Below are 18,633 nucleotides of genomic sequence, written 5' to 3'. Positions count from 1 at the left end.
GTTCTCATTGACCCCAACTCTTCTTAAATCGAATAATCTAAAATGGAATTTTGCTTCCCACCTGAATCTCGAGTTCTGTCGATTAGCACATCATGACCATAAGAAATATTAACCAATATTATTAAATACTTGACTGTGACATTAGACTTTATGAATATTTGGACTGTGATAGGATAGGTAAAGAAGGGCCGAAGGGATCATAATGTGTTACTCGTACTACTTACTTACTGAATGCATGTTTTGGGAGTATCCTATTAAACCAAAAGTTTTATACAAAATAAATAAAATAAGACCTCACAAACTATATATATGTAACTTCTTTAATTTGTCCATCAAACTTTTGAGATTGAAGAAGTTCATATATCAAAAAGCTAGCTATAGGCCACTACAAGAATTGAAACAATCTACCGTGGCATAGAAAATGTGTAGGGATTATGGAAAGTTGTAGAAGTCTTCCGATGCCGTCAAATAAAGTATCAGTAATTATCGATAACCACAAAGAGGCATAAGAGGTCATCAAATATTACAATCCTATTATTGTTAATTGATTTTGATTAGACGAAACCGTGTTTATATAATACAGTAAACATATTAATTTTCTATAGGTATTACTAACATAGAGATGCACAAAAGATCCAAACACGAATATCTCTTTCACTCAAGTACGTCCAAGAACCAAATTTCATAATTGTAAGCAACAATGGAGGGTGCCAAAACATTTCCCTTTCCACACTTCTATGGCAGTGAGCGTTCTTAAAACATCAATTTTTCTTCCAAACCCATATGGAATTGAAGTTGGGAATGAAAAGGAAGTTCCAAATGGGCGTTCTTAATATTCATGTCACATTGATACTAGAGGTTTGAAGGATAGAATTGGTTGCACTGAATGTAAAAATGTCATTTGCATAATGTTATATTAATTGATGAGTTATACGTGCGAACAAAATTATATTTATTTTTTAAAAAAATTGATGTTATTTTAAGTGCAATATCGGAAAATTTTGTTATTACTTTTTAAATCCGCACTCTCGTATTTTTTTTCTTAAAAAATAGTATCGTAGATCAAATACACAAATATTTGTATTTTTAATTTACCAAAATTTAAATTTTTTATTAAAAAATATGTTCAATTAGTTTTTGTAAATACAATATCAATCTTGAACGTTTTGTATGTAAGTTTTATATAATAAATTAATATAACTATAAGAATCGTAATGATGATATATTAAACTTATATCATTGGTCATAGTCTATCTACAATAGAATATCTATCACTAATAGAATTGTGTTATATTTTCAATTGATCTTTAAAAATGTGTGGCTATAATACACACTTAATTATTATCACTAAAATGCTTACCCACTCCAATTACGTTTGTTAGTTAACTTTTTGTCTAGGTATGACATATTATTAATATTATTAATGAGATCTTTAGCTATTATAATGTAGAGTATGCTACTAAAATGGTGAGAAAAAAAATTGTAACATACCATTTAAAATTAAAATTATCAATCTTTTGCTAATTTACGTTGTTGCTCTAAAAGTACAAAAGAAGAAAAAACACATCCCCTCAAGTTTTGAATTTTGCTCATGTCAAAAAGAGAATTAAAAGAGAGAAAAAGAAAACAAACAAACAAGATACACGAATTTTTTCTTTTGAGATAACAGCTAGATTTGTTGCGTCTTTGTTTAAAATGAGAATTTAAATAGATTTGTATCTCTCTTGAAAAATTGAAGTGCATGATTTAGATATAACGTCGTTGGATAATAGAAGAGATGCAACAACCAAAAAACTCTATATTTACTCTACAATTTATGCATCATATGTTGTGTTAGGAAAAATATGTTTGCACCTTATATGTATTTAGTGATTGATATATGACTGTTTCTTAACCTTATATCTTTATATAATAATTCAAATAGTAAATTTATTTAGTTTAAACATATTTGATAGAATGAGACATCTTCTTCTGAAAGGCCTGGTTAGTTTTTTTGATAGAACTCTAAGCAAAATACAATAATCTATAATCTAGCTAGTATTTATATATATAGTAAACAGTTGTAAAACGTCCACTTTTTAATATCTAAAAACTGTAGATTTACCAAATACTAATTTACTTCATACTATAGATCACTTATTCAAAAAGCTACAACAGTACAAACTAAGCTTTTAGATCATAACATGACGATGGTGTTGTTATTGCCAACTTCTTCCGAAAGTGTCGATGATGGTTTGAATATTCTGTCAGCAACAATAATGTGAAAGATACCCATAACTCCTCTGTGGGTCAGTGTGGAACTATAATTGGATACAAAAGTTACCATTTCTCCTTTGTTGATCTTGATTGAACCTGGCTTTGGATAACAAGTTGTCATTCCAATCACATATCCTTCCTCATTTTCTTTCCCATGAATTGGAGATGAAGAGCATAAAACTCTTCCATCCTGATAACAACATAAAGCTAATTATTTAAGCTCCATTTTCAAAAACAAAAAACTAGTTAGAAACGAATTATGGTAATGAATGCAAAAGCAAATATATAAACATAATAATTGGTTAATATTACCTGTCCGTAAAATGTTGCACCAGTTGCACCAATGTGTTGGTGAGCCACTCCATAGATGAGATACCCACTTGATGGAAACATTACCTTCGACTTTTTCACAGCATTACATTTATCATCATCAAGCTTATTTTTGAGGGAGCAAAACTCTGCTTCTACATCATACTCAATCTATATATTATATATACATACAAGAAAACAATATAAATGGTTATATATATATATATATGTAGAACATCATCTATGAAACTATATATAAAAATAATAATTTATAAGTCCAAAGGACATACATATTATTAGACAGAAAATACAGCAACTATATTGATATTGGATACAAATAACGATAACACACTCCAATTTTAAAGTTTAGACAGCCCTATTAGATACATAACTAAATCATTTTTCTATTATGATTGGTTGAGATGCTGTGCATGCTTTGATTTTATTTAAAATGAAAATTTTAAAACCCATCAAACTGAATAGAAATCAATACTTTATATACACAGTTAGTTTTCACTTTTCATATTAAATAATGCTAGATTTAATGTGATGAATTTTTCTCTTACAGTTAGTTTTCACTTTCTAACACAAAATTAATAAATCAAACACAAGTATCAGATCTATTATTGTGTTGTATATTCCAACACAAAATTTAATTACATCTTAGGCATTTAAAACAATACTTGTGATCAAAAGGAGTAATTAATAGAGTTTAACTTACCAGACAATGATGTTGTTGAGAAGCTTCCGTTGAGTCTGACAATGGCTTCGGAGTATCAGTAACATCAAATAAATAAATTTTGACAGGAATCACAAAATCATTCCAATCCACCCACTTCACTCTATATCTCACAAACAAATTCCTTTCTTGAAAATCTTCTCCATCACTTAATACATTCACTCTACACTTTGTTTTATCATAACAACATCTCAAACCTCCTTTATAATCTTCCGTTAATGGCCTTCCAGATCGATCTTTTGTAATATTATACAAATGGCAATGACACTCGATACATCCCAACTTGTTCTCTGCTCCTCTTGTATCAATGGCATGAACATTGAGACTCCACCTCTCTTCATAATCTGTGGGAATTTCTTTTGGATTCCCAACTTCAATTCCATATGGGTGTGGAAGAAATGTGGATAGTTTTCTTGATTCGGATCCCATGGCGTAGTAGGCCGGTAAAATGTTCCGTTCACAGACTCCACTGTTGCTAGCAATGATAAAGTTTGGTTCTTGAAGCTCGTTATAGCTAGTATTTATTGTTGGGTTTGTTGCATTTTTGTGTTGGTAATATCTCACAAGTACCCAGTGATGAAGGTAAGTTTGTGGAAGTGGGATTTGATTGCCTGATTCATCTACAACTTCAACATGAAAGCTTTTTATGGCAATGTGGGATTTTGGGAAGTTGATATTGTAGAAGAATTTCTCGATTACTAAACCAGGTGTCATGGTGAATGATGGAGATAAAAAGGTTTGAGTTTTTATGACCATATTCATGAGATTGTTGTTATTGTTTGTTCCAACAGCTTCCAAGCATGAGATCATTGTCATCATTACAAGTACCAAAGGAAGCAACATTATTTTACTCTGCAGCAAATTAGAGTGAGGAATGTCTAAAAATATATTTGTTAGGAATTTTTCACCTGCAAACAGTAGTTCTTAATAACAAATAATCCCAAGAATAAGATAGTTATATACTGTGGTTGCCATAGTCATACATTAAGTCAAAGGAGGAAGATGTAGAATCTGTTTGTGATCTTTCTTTATGTTCAAAATATATTGTATAAATTATTGTAAGTTACTGTTCTTTCAAATATTGTGAGATCTGAAAAGGGTTGGTTTTAAAGAAATTTGAGAAAAATGGATACTTTCAAAACTATTTTAGTAAAATGGGTCAACATTACGTAGACTCGACTCTATTCCATACAAATTATTATTTTTAAATATATATTATTACTATTATAATTATCATCAACATTTCTTCTTACTATTATCATTACTATGATTTCCACACTTCTTCTCCTCCTCCTCTCTTAATACACTTAGTATATATATTTTGATGGTTTTTTTTCATTTTGACTTTGTAATTTTTGATATTATATAGATGAGAGAAAATTTAGGAAAACAAATGGATAGCAACAAATTTAGCAATTAGATTCAAAATAATTAAGTATATAACATCATTTTAAAAGATTTATAAATATAGTAAAATTTGTCAAATTCTATCAACGATACAAGTTTATAGCGATAGTTTTGCTATATTTACAATTTTTTTTAAATATTGTTATATTCTTAATTATTATTCCTCAAACCCACACAAAATATTATTTGTACTTCAAAAATTTTCCTTGGTTTATTTGTATTTTGACTCCAAACCCAAAACTTCGTTTTCTTCTCTATACTATGATCGGGTTCATGATGCAAAGACCAAAGTTCCTTACGAAACCAAACTTCTATCAGTTATGAAGTATAAATATGATACAACAACACACCAATTTTAAAAGAATTGGGAGACAGATACATATTCAAGTGGGTTCCTTTTTCCTTTTTCTTTTGAACGTGACTCTGTGAAGACTCAAAACTTAAGATGTAGATTAAATGATTCTAGAGTTTGATTTTCTTTTCTCTCCTTTAGTTTTTGGTTGGTGCAGTGGACTTTTTCAATAGGCTACTTAGTTTTGGGTTGGAGAAGATTACATGAGTTTTCTTTCTTCTTTCTTTCTCTTAAAAGGTCCAACAAATCCCAGGAGACACATGTATTGAGAGAGAAAAAAAAAAAGGCAGGTCGAATATCAAATACCATCTAGGAAGTATCTGGGGGTATTGGTACCATATCTATGATGCATCTGACTGTGCTTCTTTGCTTACAAACTAAAGGAGAGAGGTCTAGATACGGTGAGGCCAAGTTAATATCAAAGTACTCGATCGTTAAGGTGGATTAAATTTAAATAATTCAGTAATTGTGATAACAGGAAGAAAAAAAAAAAGAATAATCATAAGAAATTAGAGGGAATTTAAATAAGATTGGGAAGCTTAATAGTAAATATGGAAATTAAAGAGTACTTACATGTTTGAGAAGATTAATGAAGGTTGGATGTGTAGCTGCCTTGCTTATGTTAATAGGTGTGAGTTCTGATTGAACTCACTCTTCTTAAATCGAGCTAAAAGGAATATTTTGCATCCCACGTGAATCTCGACCACACCACCATAAGAAATATCAATTAATAGTATTAGAATATACTTGCATGTGGACATTCGACTTTAGGAATATTTGGACTGTGATAGGATAGGTAAAGAAGGCCCGAAGGGATGGGTTCGTTACTCTTACTTCTTACTACTTACTACTTACTACTTACTCACTGAACGCATGTTTTGGAAGAGATTTTTAACTACTCAAAATTATCTCAATATTTAATTCTACATTTATTTTTTGAATGATTAAAAGTAGTTTTTGAAATTGTCAAAACTCAAGGAGTGATTTTAACTATGAGAGAATCATTCTTAAACCTGCCTTTCAGTATTGAGTGGATCATTAAGTGGAACAGGCTCTGTGATAGAGGATAGAGCTTTGGCCAAGTTTGAAATTCTGGAATTGGTTGTTGGGTTAGATTACGAAAATACTGAGATGGGCATTGGATGATGCAATAAATAAAGACTTGAAAGAAAATCAACTTTAACCCCTTAATTTGGTATCAAATTGCATCCTAAATTATAAATTTTCATCAAACTTTACCATAAAACTTGAACAAGTACTGTTGTAAACTCCATAAGAAAAAATCCTCTTGAATTACAGATCAAATAAACAAGTAATAATTTAATTAAAAACAAACATTTAAATAATAACCCGAGTAATAATTTAAACAAATCTGAACAAATGTTTGATAGGTTTGATTTGGGGTTTGGTTCATTATTTTAATAAGGTTTGTTCTAAGTTGAATAAACTTGCAACTCAGTGGTTGGGCTGAGTCTAACCAGTGCTTTAGGCCTACCAAACTCATGATGCATGAAGACCCCTAACCATAAACCTATCGAGTTGATAGGTAATGTTTAATCTACTATTAAAGCGAAAGTTTTATATGAGATAAACAAAAATAAGATCTCACACTCTTTAAAACAATATATATGGACGTTCTCTGATAGCTCATCAAATAAGTTGCTCATGTTTAATTTACCTAATATGATATCAAAAAGCTATAGACCCACTACAAGTAATGTAACAATCTATGGTCGCATAAAAAATGCGTCGGAAGATTATGTTGTGGAAAGTTATTGAAATCTCCCAACACCAATGTCTAATACAGTAAACATATTAATTCCCAACAAGTATTACCAACGAAAAGATGCAAAAGATCCAAACACCAATGTCTCTTTCACTCAAGTCCAAAAAACAATGGAGTGTGCCAAAAACATGCCCATCCATAATTCTCTATGGTACATTGGTGCAGATTCAACAAAAAAAACATCAAATTTTCTTCCAAACCCATATGGGAATTGAAGTTGGGAATGAAAAGGAAGTTCCAAATGGGCGTTCTTAATATTCATGTCATTGATACTAGAGGTTTGAAGGATAGAATGGGTTGCATTGAATGTAAATTAAATGCCATATGTATAATGTTACAAAAGATACGATGAATTGAAAGATGATGATCATAAAGGAGGTTTGAGATGTTGTTATGATCAAATACAAAGTAAAGTGAGAGAAGGGTTATGAAAAAGGTGTGGAAAGGAATTAATTGTATGTGAAATATACAAGTGGTGGATTGGAATGATAAGTTTGTCATTCCTCCTAATGTTATTTATGTATATTTTATCTGAGACTGATTCAACTGGGTCAACCATTTGTATTACTGCTTTTATAATATTTTTAGAACTCATAATCTAATATATGCATTAGTATATTGTTTGTTCATTGAGTGAAAGGAATATATTGAGGGAAACTTCTGAAAAAATCCTACAAATGAATTAGATAATTTTTCTACAATATAACATAGTAGTACCTTTTGAAGCTAATAAAGTTATGTCTTAGAGCCACTTACGATTAAAATTACAATCAGATCCAATGTGCACAAAAAATTGGTGATATAACTATAAGAGTTGTATTAGTGATATGTTAGGTCTATACCACTCCTAGTTGTTTGTCTATAATAGAATATCTATCATCAATAGATTTTTTATACATTTTCAATTGGTCTTAAAGAATGTGGTTATATATTTAATAATTATTACTAAAGTGCTACCCATTGCAATTACGTTAGTTTTTAACCTTTTATCTAGATATTACATATTATCAACTGGGTGATCCTCAGCTATTATTTTGTGGTTTTGTGCATAGGTGGAGTATAGTGTAGAGTCTTACTCTTCAAGAAAACAAGGTTGGCGATGATGATAATGATGAATGTAATGCTACTAAAATGGTGAGGCTGTTCTGATCTCCCTGTAGTGGTTATATCATATATGGGAATGGCTCATCTACATATTGGTGGTCTTGGTTCAACACTTCATGATGAGTTAATTAGACTCCCTAATCATTGATCTTCATATTTCTAGAAGTAAACAACGACTAGTTCATTCATTCATTTGTGAATAATAATGAAATATATTGCACTTAGGAAGAGGAAGGGTACGTATTATGTTCTTCCAAAAGATAGATATGTTGTTGGCATCTCAACATGTTATCCACAACCAGGCTCTATCAAAATCAATAATAAAGAAAATTTGACTATTGTTTCCAAATATGATCCTTCACAGAATCATATTGGGGGTTATGTGTCTCTTTCATATTATGCTTAACCAAACTCATTGCTTCACATGATATATGTCTTAGGGTTTGCTAAAAAAACCTAATATCATTATGAAAGCTAATCAAAAATGTATTTATGTAATTAATGTGATTGAAAAAAGATTAGGATATATGTAAAAGCTGTTTGGCTTTGTTAATGTTTTGTTACCATTATAATAATAATTGTATTTTACTTTGGAATGAACGAGTAAACTATGTTTGAATATCTAGTTTCACCGAACGTTTTCATTTAGCCTTTTACATTCTCCTCGTATACATAACTACTATTATGCATTATTCGTACTTTTTTCACTTGATTTAATGTGTGTGATAAAGACACTAAAGATATGTCAAACTAATTGAAATAATTAGTATAGGATGTTGATTAACACCGTAGATATTTAATAAATTAATACAACTTATTTAGTTATGATTTATCAAATAATTAATATTCAATAAAAATGACAGTAATAGCTAGAATTTTTTTCAAAAAATAAGAGCCCACACTAAACCCCAATATACTCAAATTGTCAAACATGAAGAGCTGGTTTCTAGCTGCTATGCATTTCCTGCCTAAATCCTTTCTTCTTAAATGCCATCCTCCCTAAGTTGGTGAACTTTTCAACTACTTTTATATATACACTCCATATTTTATTTAATTTTTGTATCGTATAAATTAAGTTTTGTCCATTTAATATTATTAGGTGAGACAATATATATAATTATTTAATTTTTGAAAATTGAGTAAACTACTCCAATAACATACTTATATTATATATATATATTCTCAAAAACCAAACTTTTGAAAAATGAAAAATAAAAGTTTTCACAAACTGTCTTTGTTCTTATAATTAAATTTGACTATAAATTTTACTGTGTAAAAGATGAAACTCATAATAAATAAGAAAAAAAATAGAAAAACTCACTGGCAATATAAAGTTCAAAATGCGTCAAAAACAATGTATAATTAATGATTCATTATATATAAAAAATGTTAAGAGCTTGTTTGGATTGATTTTGAGTATTTATAAATACTTTTTCTATACTTTGAAACACTTAATTTCAATCACTAACATTACATCAAATATCAATCAATTTATACTTAATATAGTTAATTAAAATAAACATGAAATAATTACTACTTGTAAATATTTTATTCATTTATGTTCATTTCTTAGACTTAAAATTTTTACAATAAGTGATCTGGTAGATAATCTTAAAGCTCTTTTAGATAATGAATATCTTATTAAACAAACACAATATACATTTATCTTATTAAGTCAATAAGAACTTAGCTCAATTGACAATATTGTAAAGTCAGACAGATTGTTTCATGAAATTATTCGAGGTGTGCATGTAAACTAACTCGAACACTCACAAATATATAAAAAAAAAATGTATATACGTTGAGAACCAAAAAGGATATTGATTCTATTCTACTGACGTTCACTTATACTAAAAAATAATAAACATATCAAAGCGTATCCAACCGAGAGAAGTTATACAATATAATTGTTTGTTTGATTTTTCTATTAATGTTATATTGAATAAATGATACTAAATTTGGTAGTTGGCATGGATATAACCACTCATTAATTATGATAAAAAAAATTCACTAAAGCATTATTGCTTTGCACTTTTTCCTTATAGACTCTAGCTAGCCATTAAATACAAAATTAATGTGATGCATTTCTCTCTCTCATTTTTCTTGAAAAACCAAAGCATAGAAAGGAAAAAGAGGCATTTACTTGAAGAGAGTTATTGAGGTAGAGACCCAAAAAGCATAATATAGGCATGGGAATGGGGAGAAGAAGATCATCATATGAAAGGCTGAGAAGTGAAAACATTGGTGAATTAGTTGATGAACAAAGCAAGATGAAGATCAAGACCAATCCAACTATAATACTTGGAGGAAGAAGAAGAAGCAGTAATAATCTTGTAGAGTTATGGAAGAAAATGGAAGGAAAAGCAAAATTAGGATTGCCATTGAAGAGGTTTATAGCTACTTATGAAGCAATGATGCTTTGTTTTGCCCACAAGTTTGTGTTTCCTCAACAATGGTAAATCCTTTCATTTTTATTCTTTGTTTTGTGTGTTTAATATTAGGGTTAATGTTATAAGCTTAGTTGTTATATCATCTCCAAAATCTCCTTGGGTTCTTTGTTGTTCAATCATCTATTGTTCTACCAAATATAAAGATGGATAATTTTTTGCACTCAAATGTGCTAATATATATATTTGCTTCGGTTGCATGTTTCAAGAATATATATATATATATATATATATATATATGTTTACTTGTATATTCTCTTTTTTCTACCTTTTAAGTATATACTATATTTCATAATTGATCGACATTTTACGTTTATTAGTAAAATAAATTACTTTTTTATGTGCAGGTGTATTATATAATATTGTATAAAAATATGAATCACATTCAATTTTATTTCTTTTGGTTCTATTATATTGTTATATATGTAACTGATTAAGATGTGTTATGGGCTCATGCATCTACCAACCATATAGTATAAACAAAAATCAAATATTTAGGGAACGATGAATGTGAGAGTGAATGAAAAAAAAAAAAAAAGTAAACAAGTGTAATTTAGAATGCACTCAAATATTTTTCTTACGTTGTTTGCCAACATGAACCTCAATTTGTCGACAATATTGGATTAAATGCATGTACTTGATTATTTATATATATATAAAAAGACTTTAGCAATGAATATGATATTGCGTCAAACATATATACTTAATTATTAGAAAAAGAAAAAAAAAAGTAATTTAGACAATAGACTTCATTCAACTAGAAAAGTTGAAATAAAGTAATTAAAAGTTATCGTGGTCGTTAACGACTATCTGGAGCAATGAATTTTAATCAATCATGCATGTGTAACTTCAAGCATATCAATTCGAAAGTTATTGATCCTCTTCCTCTTGACTTGTATTTTCGGGTGCAATATGTCTCCTCATCTCTCCGTCTCTAAAAATGCTTCATCCATGTTGTCTAGCTATTAATGCACTTTTGATCCATACCTTCAGAATATCATCCATAGCGAAGGTATACGATATTTACTCAAATCCATCCACCTCTTACATCAACATGCATTTGAATTCATTATTATTCCAACTTAAAACTAGTGCATGCTTTACGACAAAGCAACTATCAAGCTTAAAAAATCTCACCTTGGTTGGTCACACCCATATTAATTCACCTTACAATTTTAAATATCACAGAACGTTCAATGAAGAGTAGGGACCCTTTCCCCACGTTGTCAACCTTACCAAAGCATAAATGTATATATGAACTTCATACTTCAAAATTCAACTCCACACTTCAAACAATCATTTAAAGATTCAATGTACAACGACACTTTGAAACTTAAGGATCAAATGAAAGCTAGACCCAGGACCTTGAAACCAAAGTGACAGTTTTCCGTCTCTAGTTGCCTCTCATCTCTCAATCAGTACACGATCTACTTTCCTCTCGTTCTATTTCTTTCTTTTTTGAGAATAAACATTATTGTCATCAGTATCATTTGCCTTTTTTTTAAAAATACTTTTAACCTAAGTTTTCTTAGATTGAAAATTTTCAAATTGATAAAACTAATTAAATCTGATTTCCCATGGAATTTTTAAGGCATTTACAAGAAGAACATTTCCCAACTGTCAACAGATAATAGATCAAATCTAATTAGGAAGTAAAGTCAATCTAATTTATTAATTAAAAAATCATTGATAGTATAAAAAGAAAAAAAAATGAAATTGTATGTGTATGAAATCAAAATATTGTTCTAGAAAACTCAATAAAATTAGCATATAACAAAGTAAGATTCAAAATGGGAGTTTGTATTAATTGTGATTTTCTATGACACATCATGTGATTGCAAAGATTAAATATAACCAAAAATGCCATTTATGATCATATGAAAACACATGCTCCCATTAACCATAATGCGAATATTCTTTATATTAAAAAAAAATTATATTCCACACTTTTTTAACTTCACAAATTTTTAAATAAAATTTAACTAATTGAAACGAACCATATATTATTACAACGGTATCATTAAAATATGTAAATTATTTTAATGCATTTAGTTCGTTTTCTTATTGTAATAATTCGTATCAACCTTATTACCGAACATTTTCAAATATAAAAAAAAATTGATAATATATTTAGCAAAATTTTGAATCCTATTAGTGATAGAAATTGATAGACTTGTATCACTATATATCAATGTTACTGATAGAAGCATATCAATATCTATTAATGTCTTTTATTGATAGAATAATCTGAAATTTTTTATATATGTTGTAAATATTTTGATAATTTGTTATTTTTTACAATTTTTTCTAGATTAATGAATTGATGTGTTAAAATTGTAGGTAAAATCCATACTCTAATTCTCTTAGGATTAGAATGAACCGTAGGTTAGCAATTTTCTTATCAACACATAATTATTATTACATAATTTTTAAAAATAGCAAATTTTACAAAATATTTACAATCTATAGCAAAAGATTTAAATTTTGTCACTGATATGCTATAGTGATAGAAGTCTAATCATCACCGATAGAATTCAAAATTTTATATAAAATAACTTATAATTTCTTAATATTTATACATTTGAGAGTTTCCATATATGAATCTATGATTGTTGTTTGAGTAATTTTCATTACCCAAAATTTGAATCAACATATGAAAAATTAATAGATAATACAAACACTAATGAATATAAAGTTGAAAAGCTATAGAGATTTTTAAAAAAAGTAAGTGAATGAAAATTATATATAAAAAGAGGAAGTTGGAAAGCAGAAAGGAAAGCAACGTTGAAATCACGAAAGAGAAAGGGTAAAGATGTGAATGATGTCTTCCTTTACTCAATGAACAATCAATAATAACAATAATACAATTGTAAATGCAATGAATCCCATTATTAAACTATGCCTCAAAATTCTCAATTTTTCTCTTTATACTATGATTTATAGTTCATAGTTAATCAACCTTATTTCTTTCTTTCTTTTTTTTTTTTTTTTTGATAATTTCATCATTTGTTGGAAATCGAAATCCAAATAGTACCTTTTTCATTTTCTTTATTCTCATTCTTGTACTGATTTATTTGTAAAGATGCTAAAAAAATATTTTTCAAGGTGGTGACTTCAAACCTCTCTTGTTGAAAGAGATTTTATATAGAAAAAGACGTCTACACTACACGGCCAGAAATTGATATGAGGAAACATAGCTAGTCGTCTAAGACAATTACTTAAGAATATAGATGTCATATTTTTTAGTAAATTTATGGCTAATATAGCTTACTTTACATAGAAATCATCACTAACAAATTTAAATTTATTTGATGACTGTATTTTTTAGAAAAATTGTCAAAATTAGAACATTTACGAAATATTTACAAAATGTAATTAACTTTATCATTTATCATTTAGGGTTTGTTTACAAAGTATAAATAACTTATCAATTTTTTTTATTTTATAGATTTATTTAAGAATATTTTAAAAATAAAATCCAATTCTATTTAAGAACAATTTCCTTTTCAATTTATATATAAAAAAAAATAATAACTAATTAAAACAAAATTAGACCATCTAATTAACTTATTATATTAATATAATGATATTATTTTAAAAGAACCATTTAGTTAATTTATTTCATATAAACTAATTACAAAACACTAACTATAATAAAACAACGTCAATTAAAAAGGCACTCTAACTGTAAAGTTTCAGCATAGTATAAAGTAATTATGTGTTCGATCCATGGTGGCCACCTATCTAGAAAATAATTTACAGATTTCCTTGATAACCAAATGTTGTAGAATCAGGCACCGTGAGATTAACTAGTTGAGGTAAGTGTAAACTGTCCAACTCGAAATTATAGAGATTATATAACTCTATTTCATTTTTCTATCCTCGTATATTGATGAAAAAGAAATGCAATAATATAATTTATCATAGATTAACATAGTAAAGGTTGTACCAAACACTTAGTTAACACGATTAAAATTTCTATAAATGTGAGCCATGTGATATTATGTACTGTATTGTTGGCTACACTTTCATGATATAAGGTATTACATAATCAAAATGGAGTTATTATATTATAACTAAAATTAAAAAAAATATCATGAAAATAAGCCTAAAACTTTACGTGAGAATAATCAAAATGTATACAAATTAACCCAAACACGCAAAAATGATTATAAATTATTTGAGAAAAAAAAATGCATGGAAAGTTAACAAACAACACTCTATGGAGGCAATTGCACATTTAACAACACAACTACTCTTGCTACTTAACGATTTTATTTAGGTCATTTTTACACTTATCTTAGGTGATTTGGTTTTGTTTTATCTCTGTTAAGGTATGTTTGGGAGTGATTATAAAGTTATTTAAATCAAAATTGATTTTAAAATGATTAAATTTCCTCTAGTCATTTTTAAAAAATCATTATAAATAGATTTTTTTAAAAAGAAAATTAAGTCAATTTTGGTGAAATGAAGTTCACCCTAACAAAGCTATTTGGAGCTCGTTTGAGTTGCTATTGTTGGTAGGTTGCAATTCTATACGGAAACATAGGTTGCAATTAGGGCATTGTTGCAATTCTATATGCCCTAAAGTTGTTAATTAGTTCATCAAATACCTTTATTGTAAAGTTTAAAAACATATCAAACACACAAAATTAACGGTAACAACGTGTTAAAATCTAAAAAGCCTAAACCCAAATGAATTAGATGTTTCTAAAACAACCTAAGAAGGAAGAAGAAAAAAACGATGGACTAAATATGGGAAATTTGACCTTAGCTTTTTTCTAAATTTCTTTGATTGGAAGCAATTAAGAGGATTTTCACCTCTAAGCTAATTCTTCTATATGAAGAAGCCATATTGTTATTTGCCTTGACTTTACTCAAATTTACCTATCTTGAAATGTAAGAAATAATAAAATAAAATACTTTATATTTTATATTTTATATTTTATAGTAAAAAACAAAAAAAACAAAAAATCAGGAAACTTTAAAAGCTTTATTTAATAGCATTTATTAAATAAATAAATAAATAAATAAAAGAAAAGCCATCTTGGAATTAAAGTGAAGTATTTGTATTTGATCCCAATCTGAGAGAGATTGAAATTCATTAGTAGTTGACTAAGATGGATCCACCACCTCCGGCCAGTGCAACAACGGCCGCTGCTGCTAACTATGCACCCAACTCCATGCAGCATCACCATCAAAACAACTATCAAGAATCCATTGAATCCTCACCCCGTTCCCACAATGCCGATTGGGACGACCCTCTCCCCCCAGTTCCCGGCGCCAAGCTCCGTCTCATGTGCAGCTATGGCGGCCACATTATCCCCCGTCCTCACGATAAGTCCCTCTGCTACGTCGGTGGCGACACTCGTATTGTCGTCGTCGACCGCCATTCCTCACTCTCTGACCTCTGCATGCGTCTCTCCCGAACACTCCTTAATGGCCGCCCTTTCACCCTCAAGTACCAGCTCCCTCACGAAGATCTCGATTCCCTTATTTCCATTGCGACGGATGAAGATCTCGAGAATATGATTGAGGAATATGACCGAATCACTATGGCTTCGCCGTTGAAACCTTTACGAATTCGTTTGTTTCTCTTCTTCATCAAGCCAGAAACTGCGGCGTCTATGGGTTCGTTGCTTGATGATGCTAAACACGAAACGTGGTTTGTTGATGCCTTAAATAACTCTGCTGGGATGATTCCTAGAGGGCTTTCTGATTCGGCTACTATGGAATGTATGGTGAATCTCGACGCGGTTCATACGAGTGATTCGTGTAATGATTTGGAAAATCAAGGTCATGATTCTTTAGGGCATATTGACAAACAGGTTGTGAAGAATAGTAGTTCGGCTCAAGATGTACAATCGATTCCTGATTCTCCTGCTGTGGAAAATGATTCTTCGTTTGGTTCCTCTTCTTCGGTGCCATCAATGTCCAATTTGCCGCCGATACGTGTCCGGGTGGAAGAGACGGAGGGTAGAGTTCAAGATCCGAAGGTGGGATTGGAAGAGCAGTTTGGGCAGATGAATTTTGGTGTTCCTCCAATTCCTACGGCGTTGGCTGCTGCTGCAGCAACTATTCCATTGGGTGTTATTTCAAATCATGAAAACGCCAATCGGGTCTTTCTCGACGACGAGAGACCGGAACAGGCCGGTACGGTGGCGTTTCGGAAGCCTCCATTGCCATTGCAAACCTTGCAAAACAGGGGTGTTGCCAGTCCTGTTGTTAGCGGTGGTTTTGGTCTACCGTCGCCGGATTCTGTTGCCAGGTATTGTATAACTCTTGTCCAAATTTCTCACTAAGCTTCAATATGGATTTCACTTGCTCGATTTAGCTCGCTCGTTCAAATGCTTTTTCAGAAAATCTTTGTTCATAAGAATATTATTGGCTACTCTTGTGAAGCACGTATGATTGTTGTCGTTTTCATCTCCTTCACCATGATTACGAAATCCCCTCATCTGAAAGCATGTTCTTTCACAGTGTTAATGTTTAAAATTAGGAGTTGTTTGTTCCTGCTGGCAAATGGTCATGGAGATCAATACATGCTTCTTACATTCGTTTTCTGAAATTTGAGAACTAAATACGAGGACCATCTTCAAGTTACAACTGGAAAATTTATTTGCTAGTTCGGTTTTGAAATGGCTCTTCATTAAAAAATGTTCTTGGTGTTTGTTACAGTGATAGTAGCATAGCATCAGCAAATTCTCAGTCCAAACCCATATATTTTCATGACCAAATTATGAGAGAGAACCAAGTTCAAGCCTCTCCCATTACAGAAAGTGATGGTTTCCTAACAAGTCAACAAGTACCAATTCAACACCTTGATCCTGCTTATCTCTTGACTTCACAATTAGATCAGAAGCAACCACAACAATTCGTCCACGCGACCACCCATTACATCCATCACCACCACCCTGCAGCCGCAGCGGGGCATGTCCCCGTTCAACAGTATTATCATCCCATTTACACTCCAACACCATCCCAACAGCAACTTCATCATCCAATTGATCAGCAATATCCGGTCTATCTAATGCCCATTACACAAACTCAACCAACCTACAATATGTCAGTCCAATCAAGTCCTGCTGAAACTCCCTTGGCTGTACCCAACCGGCAAGCATCCGCTAGCCCCGCCATTGTCTCTTCTTCAATCGTTTACAATGATAGTAATCAACCATCCCTCTATCCTCAGAAAGTTACCGCGGCTATGCCAGAAATGGCGGCTAACGTGTACAGAACTGCGGTGACGTCAAATCCTCCTCCCTTATTACAAGTTCCTCACAATCAGTTCCAACAACCATACATGGGTCTTCCCCAAATGAACTATCCATCTCAATCTTTAGCTGTCGCTCCTGCCCCCTCAGGCACTGCTAATTATGGATTTGACTACACTAATGCTCCACCCCAGAACATCCCAGCTACGCCGATGGCTTCTCAGTACCAAACTATGACTCAGGCAGCCGCGGCCGCTCTATCCGATGCTTCTAGACAGCTTCCAGTAGATGGCACACAGCAGCAGCAGGTCAGGAACTCATAGGCAGTACACAGCAATTCAGGTAAGACAAGAAAAATATGTTATGTTTTGTTTCTTTTTCCTAAATCATTATTAAGTTTAAACTTATTAGTTTTGGATGCATTTGATAGAATATGAATAATTAAAGCAACTCTATTCCTGTTGCTGTATCCTATGCTTTGAACTAAGAAATGAATGACCCGTATCATGGTTCAAATTTTGTGCTCTACATTAGTAGTAGTGGTGGTGGGAGTGATATCTTAAAATGGGCATGCTTTTAATCACTTAGAAATTAGTTTCTTGTTTAATTTCAGATTTTTAGAATCACTTTCAAATATGTCCCTACGATACAATTGGTATTAGAGCTTTTAAAAGCTTTATCGGTAGCTGATAACCATAGTTCATAGCAAAGAAAGTGAGGGTGAAGGATTTTTGTAAAAGAGAAGAAAATAGCATTCGTACAATGACGCATCTTCAAATTATTAACGGGGAACGGTAACTAACATGCAGTCTTCATTTTGAGGTCGGGTTCAAATCTTACGTCTCTCGTTTGTTATACTTAAAAGAATGATCTTGAAGCAATTTAATATTTTGAAACTCAAAAAGAAATATAATATTGCACACTTGGGAACCTCTCATTCGTTTGGGAAGTTCTATACTCTTTGCCAAAAAAGATGAATGGAAAACCCCAAATGAAGATACATTCTTAATTCCTCATTT

The 18,633-nt window shown here is 30.7% G+C and overlaps 2 protein-coding genes across 3 annotated transcripts; one reads left to right on the top strand and one right to left on the bottom strand.

The window, feature by feature from the left end:
- Window positions 1–1,969: 1,969 nt before the first annotated feature.
- Window positions 1,970–5,779, bottom strand: LOC101210584. 2 transcript variants are annotated; one of them, XM_011650691.2, is made up of 4 exons: window positions 5,637–5,779; window positions 3,287–4,156; window positions 2,569–2,736; window positions 1,970–2,446 (listed from the first exon to the last, which is right to left on the bottom strand). In XM_011650691.2, exons 2-4 carry the CDS (start codon window positions 4,145–4,147, stop codon window positions 2,177–2,179), a joined length of 1,299 nt encoding a protein of 432 aa, XP_011648993.2. In that variant the 5' UTR covers window positions 4,148–4,156; window positions 5,637–5,779; the 3' UTR covers window positions 1,970–2,176. The 2 variants fall into 2 exon arrangements, with proteins under 2 accessions (XP_011648993.2, XP_031736212.1); XM_031880352.1 differs by having other exon boundaries at window positions 3,287–4,182; window positions 5,637–5,655.
- Window positions 5,780–15,437: 9,658 nt separating this feature from the next.
- Window positions 15,438–18,142, top strand: LOC101210340. Its single transcript, XM_004137498.3, has 2 exons — window positions 15,438–16,668; window positions 17,079–18,142. Exons 1-2 carry the CDS (start codon window positions 15,521–15,523, stop codon window positions 17,935–17,937), a joined length of 2,007 nt encoding a protein of 668 aa, XP_004137546.1. The 5' UTR covers window positions 15,438–15,520; the 3' UTR covers window positions 17,938–18,142.
- Window positions 18,143–18,633: the final 491 nt, after the last annotated feature.

This window comes from Cucumis sativus, chromosome 1 (assembly GCF_000004075.3).
Source record: "Cucumis sativus cultivar 9930 chromosome 1, Cucumber_9930_V3, whole genome shotgun sequence".
NCBI lineage: Eukaryota > Viridiplantae > Streptophyta > Magnoliopsida > Cucurbitales > Cucurbitaceae > Cucumis > Cucumis sativus.
Note: the sequence above shows the minus strand (reverse complement) of the source record. Positions and strands in the feature narration are given on the sequence as shown.